Here is a 13,238-nt window from a genome sequence, read left to right as displayed (position 1 = left end):
AGAACGAATGGGAAGAATTAAATTAGGCAGAAAGATAAAAGTTTCTCAAATCTGAAAAGATGGGAGAGTACTTTAGTATCATGTTTGTGATCATCTTAATGATTTAGAAATCATATCACAATTAGTCCTCTAAAGGTCATCTTAGTGCATTCTTATGACTAAGAAGAGGAGTCATGAATTGTTGAAATGGTTAGATCAGGAAGATGAGTCATACTTCGTTCCAAAACAATTCTTAGAGTCATACTCCAAGATTGTAACTTGAGTGACATATCTTAAAGAAAGGTTTAAAACACTTGTCAAATGTTAGAGTAAAAGTGTCCTACTCTTGTACATTTGAAATTGGTAAGTTGTGATGTTTTGGATAAAACAAAGACCAACTAAGGCCAATTGTGTGAAGTGTTTGTCTTGATAAAGAATCCGCACTATCTCTTGAATATTTGGCAAGATAGTCTTATATGTCAAGAGGATAGTGGGAGTCTTAAAGATCCTAAAAAGGATTTCAAGAACTAATCAAGAATAAAACCTGAGGTTCTTCACTAGCACACGACTTGAGGTTTATAACCTATCGTGTTGACATATTCTGTGCCCATTCCAGTTAAAGTTGGCTTTGCATAGGAGTTTTAAAAGTTCTCAATTGGTTGCATAACAACTTGGAAGCAATGGCAGGCCCTGTACTGCCAGGTGGCAAGAAGTTAAGATTGCATAAGTTCAGTCCATATGAGTTTGGATTTGTCATTATCCTTGTCTTGTGACTATGGTTTTGACGATTCACATGGATAAGAACACATACACCATAAAATCTAAGGGTCATAAGGTTTCTCTCCGATTCATGAAAATGATGGTGAGGAAACACTTCCACCAAGTAGATTTGAAGCAGATGGCAAAAAGTCTAAACAATCGAGACTATGATTACGACATCCCTTTTCATAGTTCTAAAATTGTTTAGACACACATGCATGCTATCTAAGGAAAGGTGTATGATTTTGATAAAGTTTTATCAAAGCATCTCGTATCAGAAATCTGAACTTTGGTAAGAAAGTCAATAAAGTATTGATTTCTAGAAGTCCAGCTGATTTCTGAGTACATGTCAAAGCTAGTGGGAGCATAAGTGTTATGCTAATAATCACCATGTTAGTGGGAGTATGATAATTATTGTTAGTGTTGCAAGTTAGCAATGTTAATTATAGAAAACAAAAGTTTCAATTCGTGAGGCTGCAGGGATTGAAAAAGTTGTTTTGCTATAATTAAGGGAGAGGATATACTTCATTTCAGTTCTAAAGGCTTAGATTGAGACCTTAATCATCTTTAGTCAAGAATATATATATATGAATTTCATGTTGGATTGGTTCAACTTAAGGAAATTCTATATATTGCGTTCTCAAATTTTGATTATGATTACGACATCCCTCTTCATAGTCAAATTTTGAAAACATGGCAAATAAAAATATTATAGCAAAAGACTGGTCTAGAATCATGTCTTTATGTGAGACATCATGAATTGTGTACCATTTGCTTTGGGTACAGGATCGCATGCATGTGCTATAATATTTGTCATTTCTAAATTTTTCCAAATGCCCAGAGGCATTAAGAAGGGAAAAGGTCTAGAATTGGATATGACTAAAATGATTAAGCAATTGTCGATGACAATCTGAGGTTTACCAAAGATTGGTTGCTCAGGGACAGTTGGAAGTATAGTGCTAATTTTGGAAGGACCATATTGACATATTCTGAAAAGAGGCATCTCTTATTCAGAAGTGATAGTCAAAATGAAAATATGGAGTTGTCTCCATACGTGGAAGTTATCTGTGTAAGATTAGAAAACTTAATGCAAGAAGCATGTCCAAAGCAATGTACTTTGAATATGAGACTTAGTTTCCATGGAGTTGATCTCCATTGGAATACCTTATAATGACTGTTGACAAGTCTTTGTGACTTTGTACATATTCATTACAGGAGGGTCAGTGCATATAAGTTTAAAATCTAAACAGATTTCGATAAATGATAGGAATTTGAAATTCTCACATTTTTCGATAAGGATTTGGGAGTGTGAAATTAGAATCATTGAAATTATGTTCAATTGGTTTATTTCACAAAGTAAGAATCATAGACAAACATAGAGTGCATACTTGGTGTATGGCAAAACTATTGTTTAAGAAAAACATAGTGTACATGCTTGGAGCATGGGACAACTAGTGTTTTTAATTCAAGTATAAAGTTGATAAAACCGAAACAATGAATAATGAGTAATCAATATGGTGATAAATAAAAGTGTTTATTTATATTCATAGGGTTTGATACCATATTTGATTCATTTATTCTTGTGTTTCACTTTGCATGTTTTGACTTCCAGAATAACTAAGTCGCTCTTCCTGAATGATTAAGTTATTCAAACCATCCACAGTCGGTCATATGTTGGAAGTAGATATGAATCAAGACTGTCATGGGTTGGTTTGTAGAGGTCCAAGTTGGTGGACAAAATGGTGCTACAACACTCATGAGTGCTCATAAGTTCTGAGTATTGGATTCAACCCGCTCTCATTTGAATCACTTCATGGATTTTATCACGAGTGATCATGAGACGATAATATCTTATATTCTTCAAACCTAGAGATATGAGTTGTTACTATGAGTTGGTTATACATTGATTGCACGAAATCGCATTTGGTAACTCAATGTTATAAAACGTGCCTTTGTGTATGATTCAACAAGTAGTAGAACAAGCCATATGAGTCGAAGTTTATCCATTCCTTTTACCTTCGGGATAAAAGCGATATATGTGGGCCCCTCGATGATTTAGCGATGACACATGTGAGTGCTTGGCCAAGCCAGGACTGATTTGATTTGTTCAATCAGTCAGGCATCATAAATCGAAAATCGGGAAACAACAAATGGACAGAGAGAATGATTATAATCCATGTCTCAGTCCATATGATATCTAGAATGGAGGAATATATGATCCCTTATCTAATGGACAAGTCATTGACAAGGTCAGAGTTCGACAACGGCTTTAAGAGCTACGATTGCTAGTCAGGGTTTGAAGTCATACTCAATAATAGTTTTAGACTTATCCAAGTGGGAGACTGTTGGATTAATGTCTAAGTCCATAACTATATTTGGTATGTACTTGACCCGACCCGACATGGTCCATTTGGGTTGCACTTCACCGGCACAATTTATATGGATAGTCTTTTGAGAATAGTATATTTATGATTTATATTAATATATTATAAGTTCTAATATATTAAAATGGAATCATATTATTTAATTAGTATTGATCAAGAATTAATTTAGAATTAATTAAGTGATCAAAAAGAACTAATTAAATATGGACTCTTATATATATGGAATGGGCCAAGTTTATTTAGGTTGGGCTAAGCTTTCATGGATGGTCCATGGAGCTTTTAACCCATGGATCTTATGTAAATGAAAGGTCATGGGTATTAGGGTTTACATGGATGTAACCCTAATCCTCCATAATATATAAAGGGGTCCTTGGCTCACAAAATTGGCACAAGTGTATGAAAATAAGAGTGGGCCGATTTTAGTGTGCATACATATTCTCTCAAATTCTTCCAAGGTGTTTTGGTGATTTGTGATTCCATTTGAGGCTTCCACACTATTGGGGCTAAGCTCTTAAAGCTTGAAGACATCAAGCTACATCAAAAGGTATGTCATCTAACTAGAACTTTGTAGTATAGGTGCTTCATAATATGCTAGTTAGGATGAAACCTTGGAATAGTTAATATTTGCATGTATAATAGAGAAAACATAGATCCAAGGTTTATAGGGTTGCATGTACACCATAAGAGTGTTAGAATGCTCAAAACCCAACAGGTTGCACATTGACATATGTAAACGCACCAATAACTTGGATGTTATAAAACATATTGTTGTGTGTAATTTGATGAGTAAGTACAAGCGAGCATTTGGGTCGAAGTTTATCCGTTCCTTTTACTCCATGTGGATAAAAGCGATATCTGTGGGCCCCTCGAGCCCCTCGATGATTTAGTGATGACACCAGGCCTGGACTGATTTGATTTGTTCAATTAGTCGGTCGTCATAAATCAGAAATCGGGAAACAACAGATGGACAGAGAGAATGATTATAATCCATGTCTCAGTTCATATGATATCTAGAATGGAGGAATATATGATCCCTTATCTAATGGACACGTCATTGACTAGGTCAGAGTTCGACAACGGCTTTTAAGAGCTACGATTGCCAGTCGGGTTGGAGTAATGCTTGCAATTATAGTTATTAGACTTATCTAAGTAGGAGACTATTGGATTAGTGTCTAAGTGCATAACTATAATTGGTATGTACTTGACCCGAGAGTAGCATGGTCCATTTGGGTTGCATATCACCAGGAAAATTTGATAGGATGGACTTTTGAGAAGAAGTTATTTATGGTTTATTAATATATTATAAGTTCTAATATATTAATATGAAAGCATATTACTTAATTAGTATTGATCAAGAATTAATTTTGAATTAATTTTGTGATCAAAAGAGACTAATTAAATATATGGGGATTGATTATATAAATCATTCATTCTTATAATGTGGGCTTATGATCCATAGTTCTTTGTGTTGGGCTAAACCCATGTGGTGACCCATGGATGATCCATGGAGGTTTAAACCCATGGAGCATGAGTAATATGGAAGGTCATGCACATTAGGGTTTCCATGGAAACCCTAATTAAGCCACACTATATAAGAACCCCTCTAGCTCATGAAATCGGACCTAAGTAAGCTTACAAGAGGGCAAACCGACTTTATGACGTGCAAGTAACCTCCTCTCAAGTTCATCCATTGTTGGTGGTGTTGTGTGATTCCATTTGAGGTGCAACACTTGGGGCACTAAGTTCTTAAAGGTCCAAGGTTTCCAACTACAACAAAAGGTATGTAATCTAACTAGATTTTGTAGTAAAGATACTCCATTGTATGGTAGTTAGGATGATGCTTTGGAAAAATAAAAGTTTGCATGTATATTAGAGAAAACATAGATCCAAAGCATCTAGGGTTGCATGTACACCATAGGAGTGTTAGAATGCTCAAGAGGGTCCACGATGTGGCAATGTCCCGAATGTTGACTGTTTGACTTGGATTTCCCATGACGTGGCCAAGAAGGGCCCACGACGTGGCATTGACTTTGACTAAGTTGACCGTTGACTTTGTGGACCTGTGGCTATTGACTTTTGACAAGTTTAAATTTGGGTTAAACTTGGAGGATTTGGGTGTTAATTGAGGTTTTATCTATTCTGGGTGTTAGCCGGTTTGAGGGATTAATCAGTGCAAGGAGTTAGAGTGCCGCTGTACTTCCCCGATTCTACGAGGTGAGTTTTCTCACTATACTTTGTACTTCAGTATGTGTCCTTGTGTGTAGGATGTTGGTATGCTGTAATGTTCTGTTAGACTGGTAGATATGCTATGATTAACTATGCTTGCTTGTTATTGTTTGGTACATAGTACGGTTGGTTGAAGGCGGTACTGCTTTGTGCCTTAGACCAACATAACCCGAAGCAATCCCGTCTTTATGACCGTGGGCTCGGGGGCAATCCAATCTTTGTGATTATGGCCCGGGGAAATCCAGCCTTTGTGGCTGTAGGCCCAGGGGCATTCTAGCCATGTGTTGTGGGCCTAGATGGGAAATCCAGCCTTTGTGGCTGTAGGCCCAGGGGCATTCTAGCCATGTGTTGTGGGCCTAGATGGGACAATCCAGTCTGATGATTGTGGGCCTAGGGGTTATCCAGTTTATACTGTAGGCCCGGTGTGTATGCATTGTATATGTATTGTTGTGTGGGGTATTTTGGGGAACTCACTAAGCTTTGGATTACAATTGTGGATTTAAATGTTTTTAGGTACTTCAGATGATCGGGGCAAGGCGAATGCGTGATTGTACACATCCTCCTGCCGATTTATGTTTTGGGAGATGATTTTTATACTTTGATCTCTATGGTTTAGTTTCGAAAACAATGTTTAATAATTTACGGATTTTATGAAAATGTCTTTTGAAAATGAAAAATTTTATCGTGGCTTTTGGGATGTTACATGTGAATGACATGAGTTGAGAATATATGCATATATTGCATATTTATTTTGTAAAATTATTCATTGTTTACCCTTTTGTTTTTTTATTGTTATTGTCAATATTTACTAACCATTGTTTAACACTTTTGGAATTATTGGGGTTATATGTTTGAATGATGGGTTATTAAACTCTTTGACTTTAGATTATAGGTTATTAAACCATTTGACATTGGATTATGAGTTATTAAACTTTTTGACATTGGGTTATGGATTATTAAAACCTTTGATTTTGGAGTATGGGTTGTTAAACCCCTTGCCTTTATCTAATGGGTTCTTATATCATTTTGACTTGAATTTGGGTCGATTATTCCATTGATTTGATATTATTGAGCTTTTGGAAACTTTAGTTGTTTTATATTAATTTTGGAGGTATGACTCGAGTGTAATGATTGTCATTATTGCTTACTCTAAATGAGTCAACAGTGTGTATCTCATTAGACATTCATTTGCCTAACTTATTTTGACATGTTGTCAGACTGAATAATTTGAGATCATGAGTAGAAGTTGGCGAAGACATTAAGAAGATCACGACTTGTGTGGTTTTCATTTAGACTGTGTATCATGTTGATTGATCATTCCTTGCTATTTTTAAACAAATTAACCTTTTTTTTGGAATTTGGACATTATATTTTATGTATTAAAAAACTCTAGATTTATTTTAACTAAAAATCTAAAATAATATTAGCAAGGTTCTACAAGAGCTTATATGAATTATGGCCTCATCAATTCGCTTTTTAGCAATCATATTTTCTCCCTCTATTTCTCTCTCTCTCTCTCTCTCTCACACACACACACACACATAGATGACTTTAACGAATCTTCAAAATCTAATGTTTAGCCATTTCCAAATTATCATCAACAACTATAACCTTAACATATATCATAATATCTATTTTAAGAATAGCTTGGGGTTGAACCCTTATAGGCCATAATGATTCATATATGTTATATGCAATTAGGCTGTCCCTTTCAACCTAGATCCTGACATCTTTAGTAATCTCATTTGCAACAACTATTTATTTTTGGGCTTAGACTCATTCTTTTTGTTGCTCTTGCAACCGTTTCATTGTTTAATACTTTGGTAAAACACCCTTTATGTGAGTTTAAACGTTTTAGCCAATTTAAAATCATCATACTTTTTTTTCCATTATAGCATTGTACTTTGAAAATTAAAGTCATGATAATTTTTTCCATTATACCATCTTAATTTTTTTTTCATTTTTTCCATTATACCATTGTACTTTCCAAATTGCATACAAATACACAAACTACATACGTAAATTTCTATGAATACAAATACACATATATACATACATGATACAGATACAAATACACATATATGATATATATACAAATACATGATACACATACAAATACACAAATGCATACATAATACACAAATGCATACATAATACACATACAAAAACACATATATACATACATGATACACATACAAATACACAAATACATACATAAATACATAATACACATACAAAAACACAAATACATACATGATATACATACATATACACATATAGGATACATATACAAATACATGATACATATACAAATACATAAATACACAGGGGCGGATCCACCTTGGAGCCTAGGGTAGCCCAAGATAACCCTCAAAAAAAATTTCAGTAGTATAGTTGCAGTGATCGAGCTTGAAGTGTCTTCTTCCTCACTAAAACCCTAGCCGACCTCACCAATTTTTAGTCTTTTTCTCTCGGGTTTGGTTGATAAGAGGGAGGGAGAAGCGATTCAAATGGTCCAAGGGTAGGTTACTACGGGTAAGGGCTAAGAGGCTTTCCCAGATTTGTGTTCCTGCTAGCCTAAATCGAGAAAAGGTCTCCGGCGTACAACTACGATGCTGCAATAAAGAAGATGCTCCATATTTCGGCTTTTGACACAAATTGCCCCTCATGTATGGCACATAACCGAAATCTACCCTAAATTCGACTTATTTTAACTAAAATAGTTTCTGAAAGTGATCGTTCACTCCCTTGACTATATATTATGTTTATTCAAAGAATAATGATTTATTATTATTATTATTATTATTATTATTATTATTATTATTATTATTATTATTATTATTATCTTTAAAAAATTAGAAGAATTACTTATCGAAATTGGAATGGATGTTTCAGATATCTAATATCACTCTTTGCTTCATGATGAAATTTTTTTCAACTCGAAGGGAATTGCGGATCTCTTGCATTTGCTGGTGGAAACTGGGAAACACCTCTCTTTTCCTTTGGTTTATAGATTATTAGAACTAACATTGGTTTTGTTTGTCGCAACCGCAACCGCAACCGTTGAAGTTTAAGTTTATATCTAATGAAATTGCGGTTTTTATTTTTTTCTTATTTTTTATTACACGATTTTTTTTTGAGATACTCATTTACTTTGACCCTAGTTCCGCCACTGCAAATACATTCGATTTTTTTTTGAGATACTCATTCTAGTTTATAAAACCTACAAGTCACTCCATCGACCAACACCCACAGAAGATCCACCACCATCGATTCGATGAGTTCCCCTTCTGTGTCCATTTATTGAGTTCCCCTTCTGATTCTTCTCCTATAAGGCACAATGCCCTAAAGTCGCGCCTCCATCGATTCGATCCGATGATCAGAGCCGGAGACATCTATTGTTTCTTATGACGTCAACAATGGCAATTACGAAAATGGAGATACCGTCGATGGCGGAGGACACAGGGCTATTTCGGATTGGGGAAGAAGCTGAAGAAGGCAGAGGAAGAAGCGCTGGAGATTGCGAAGGAAGGAATTGAGTCAGCTGAGAAAGGAGTCGAAGCGGAAGAGACATAGATCGAGGCTACGTCGATCGTTAATGGAATATTAGGGCCTGAAAGTTAATTTTGAAATTCTGATCGATTACTATCACAGATTCACAGGTAATCATTAATCAAACTTTGATTTCTGATTGTTGGTTGTTAATCAGTTGTTTGAATTGAATTGTATATCTGTTGATCGTGTTTGTTTCTTAAAGTAGTTTGGTGATGAGTAGATGATCAAATCATCAACAACATTTGTTTTCATTTTTCTATTAAAGAATTTACGATTATGTAGTGATATATGGAAAGGGTTTGTAGAAATCTTAAAGAACACAAGAATAATTCTACGAGAATATTGCACACCAGGTGTTTGTAGAAATGTCTGAAAGAGAACTTGATGTTCAAATTCTTGAAGAACACAAAAATAATTTATAAGTTCGTTATTTGTGTTACTTGATTTTATCATGTTGTATGAGTTCTCTTAGAATTACTAAATTTTGTTTTATTTTTGTCTTATAAAAGCATTCTCACATAGTTTTATTCTTACATAATTCATTTTCATGACAGTTATTCTCATAGAATGAATGAAGTACATGATGATCAATGACCCGAAGGTTGGATGAATGCGTTTGGGATAGACATGAACAATCCTCAATGGTCACCGATCTTCCAGAAAAATGCACTACTCATTGTCATATTCTGTTAGATTAATCTATAATAGAATGATAAGAGTATATGTAATAGTATATTCCAATAGAATAATCTACATATTATATTTGTTTGTTATTAGAGAGTGTTTCATTATTATAGAATAAAATATAAAGTTTTTTATTTTTTTAAGGATGTGATAGAAAAATTTTAACTTGTATCTAAAAATTTGTTCATTCTGCGAGAAGTAAGTCTCTTTATTAGTTTATGGCTTGAATTTTCATAGAATATCATTATAAAAAGAATGTCATTCTGACAGAATAAAATCGGGTTTAATTATAAAAATTACGTTATAATTAAAACTAAAGTAATTAAAAAAATTATAATTTTAAAATCAAGAGAGTTAATTATCCCAAAAAATATGGAATTTTTCATTTTTAAAATTATCTCAGTTGTCTAAAATACCCTTAGAATGAAATTAGATGGTATTTTTCAATTATCTTTAATTTAATAATATGTATTAATCACTTTCTTAAAATAAGTAAAATGATTGGCCCACATTTATGCATACAATAACACAATAATTACTTTGAATAGAAAAACATAAGCCTATATATATATATATATATATATATATATATATATATATATATATATATATATATATATATATATATACACACACACACACACCAAATATACATTCTACATACAAAAATTTAAATAAACATATACAGAATTTGTGGTGGTGTGTAATCCGACGGAGAAGAGTGGTGGTGGACCGGTGGTAGTATTCTGGTAGCATGACTGAATTTCCAACCAAATTCCGACAGACAACAACAAATTTCGGTAGATCTTTAGCAATTCCAGTAAGGAACTGAAACAATCAGACACCACCAACGACTATATCACAAGGGAGAAGAGAAAGAAAAAGAAAAACAGAAAAAGAGTTACCTGGTCGTGGTCGACGTCGTTGGGGACTGAACTGTCGACGTTGTCGGCGGTGAGCTACTCATCGCCAGTGTCGTGGACGTCGATAGTGGAGTTCGTCGGTGAAAATCTGAGAAAGTCGAGGGGTTTTGCCGGAGTGGTGATAGAGAGAAAAGAGTTCACAAAAAAGGGAAAAATGAGGTGAATGGGCTGATATCTGCAAAGGGTAGCGGCGGCTATTAGAGTATTAGCGGTGATAGATAGAGTATTAGTGGCAATACCTTTAGGGGAAACTTTGGCGGTCATTTTTTTTCGAGTGTTAGCAGCAACACCGTACCTGCTATTAGTGTGTATGATATTGATTTTCAGTCGTTGAATTAGGGACAAAATCAACGGATAGGATTTCACCTCAAGCGATGCGGATCAGGGTGGATTGTCATTAGTGGCGACGCCCACCTTTAGCGGTGACATATAACGTGAAAGTTATGTGTTGCCGCTAAAGGTGGTTGTCGCAACTAATACATGTTATTCTTATATTGATTTGTGGAAAAAAATAGATCCCAGCGTCATAAATTTCAAAGTTAAAATCAAAACTTTTAGTAAAATACGAGACTGCAACAATTAAACATCGCAACAAAATTTAAAATATTGTAATATTTTATGATTTACCATTCACAAGGATGGGTTTTGGGAGTCGGCATGGGCCTTCTAAATGGTGTTATTTACCAATTTTTTACAATAGCCAGTTAGTTGTAATCCTAGGAGGCCATATTATTCGTTAAGACTCCCAAAGGGTAAACGCTAATAAACGTCACCATAAATAATTCGGTATTTTGGGTCCCTTTACTGACCTTTCGGGAGTTAATAGAGTTTGCTTAAGTAAGAAGTGTTTGGTCATAATCTTGAAATTAACCCCTAATATCATGGCGCTTGTATTGATGGGAATTTGGCACGGTATTTGGGAACTCACGTGAGGGTTTGACTGTTATTTTGATTCAATTCTTTTGACACAATGCTAATTTACTGGAATATGTTGTTGGCCAAAGTGCTTCACTCTAACCAATATCCATATAAAATAAAAAAAATACCCCACCTAAAATATACCATTAAACTTAATTACAAGTTAGCTTTAACCTTGCTAGAGCAACTATATACAATTATAAATTGAGTAAAAATAACTTGGTTTAAAAAAACGAAGATAATCTAAGTTGTGTTTTAAATTTTATTAGTGTTTTGGCAATCGAAATAAATGTGTGGTTTTAGCAGTGGGACAGTGTGATGGTGATGCATGATGGTGTGGTCTCGTGGGGTAAGCTATGGTGCTGCTGCGTGAAGGTGTTTGGTGGTGGGCCTAAACGTGAAATATGTCTAAGTTCAGGTTATGATATTCAACTTACAACAAGACTTATGAATTATTGATAATAAGTTCGGAGACTACACAATACATATATATGAAGAGATAACTTTTTGTTGTCTGTTTATCAACATATTTTTAAATTTTAATAATCTATTGCATACCATATGACATATGTGAACTTCAAACTTATTGAAATTTGAAATTAGTATCAACTATATAGTAGGTCTTGTATGTTCTCAATGAGGCAGCATCAATCCATAATTTAAGAGTTTCCTGTTCTTGTTTATCTTGAGCTTCAATAATATATATATATATATATATATATATATATATATATATATATATATATATATATATATATATATATATATATATATATATATTTGAAGTTCAAGATAAACAAGACCAGAAAACTCTTAAATTATGGATTGATGTTGCCTCATTGAGGTCATACAAGACCCACTATGTCTGTAGGTGATGCCTACACCCACCTCTTAAGAAGATGGCTTGTAGTTCCTATGCAACTACATGTATAATTGTATATTATACACTTAAAACTGTTTTCTTACGATACCCCCCCCCCCCCCCCCCCACCCCCACCCCACCCCCAGGGTCCTCCTATATAAACAAACTCCATCCATCATGTTCTACCATAATATTTCAACACATTCTTTGCAGAACAACAGAACAACCATTAATCCATCTTTCATTCTCTCGAATCACTTTTTTTGGTCTCTAAAGATCCGTTGTCAGGTTCAGGTTCGAGTCTCATTTATTTCATTCCACTTTTCTGATTTCTAAAGAAAAAGAGAGACATGAAGATGTTGGGAAGCTCCAAGAGAAGAATGTCAAGCAAAGGACTTGGAGGAGTTCTTAAAGAGCATAAAGCAAGGCTTTACATTATCAAGCGATGTGTGGTCATGCTTCTTTGCTACCATGATTGATTTGCTGTGGTCTAATCGAGTTCAACTGGATCTGTACATACAAATTATATGGCTTTGAAGAAAGAGCTCAACAATTTTGTAACACTATATGTTGGCCTTTAGTTAATGTAGCTTCAAAACTAAGTTAGATTAGTTCTTTTTCCCAATATGATCGTGGGTACTAATTTTTTTTAATCTATTGACAATTTATTTATGAAAAGATTAATTCTCATCTACGTTCTTAATTGCTTTCCTACTCTTAACTTTCCCCCCCTTTTCGGATCTTTTTGCGATCTAAGTTTCAATTTCTGTTTGAGATCGCAAATCATATGGCAAAATCATTTACTTGCGAAATATTCATCCAATAAAAGTTTTAAGTCAATTTAGGGGTTTTATGCCATTATGCAATAGGAAATTTGGAATTCCTGTGTGTTGGGAAGATCGAAGTTGGAAAGAAACAGTTGGCATGATTTTTTCAAAAGAGCGTTTG

At 34.3% G+C, this 13,238-nt stretch overlaps 1 protein-coding gene across 1 annotated transcript; it reads left to right on the top strand.

Moving 5' to 3' along the window:
• The first annotated feature begins 12,489 nt into the window (after nucleotides 1-12,489).
• LOC145133785 (small polypeptide DEVIL 4-like) lies at nucleotides 12,490-12,993 on the top strand. Its single transcript, XM_079068742.1, has one exon. It carries the CDS (start codon nucleotides 12,641-12,643, stop codon nucleotides 12,767-12,769), a length of 129 nt encoding a protein of 42 aa, XP_078924868.1. The 5' UTR covers nucleotides 12,490-12,640; the 3' UTR covers nucleotides 12,770-12,993.
• The last annotated feature ends 245 nt before the right edge of the window (nucleotides 12,994-13,238 follow it).

This window comes from Lactuca virosa, chromosome 8 (assembly GCF_052849685.1).
Source record: "Lactuca virosa cultivar CGN04683 chromosome 8, Lactuca_virosa_CGN04683_v6, whole genome shotgun sequence".
Classification (NCBI taxonomy): domain Eukaryota; kingdom Viridiplantae; phylum Streptophyta; class Magnoliopsida; order Asterales; family Asteraceae; genus Lactuca; species Lactuca virosa.
Note: the sequence above shows the minus strand (reverse complement) of the source record. Positions and strands in the feature narration are given on the sequence as shown.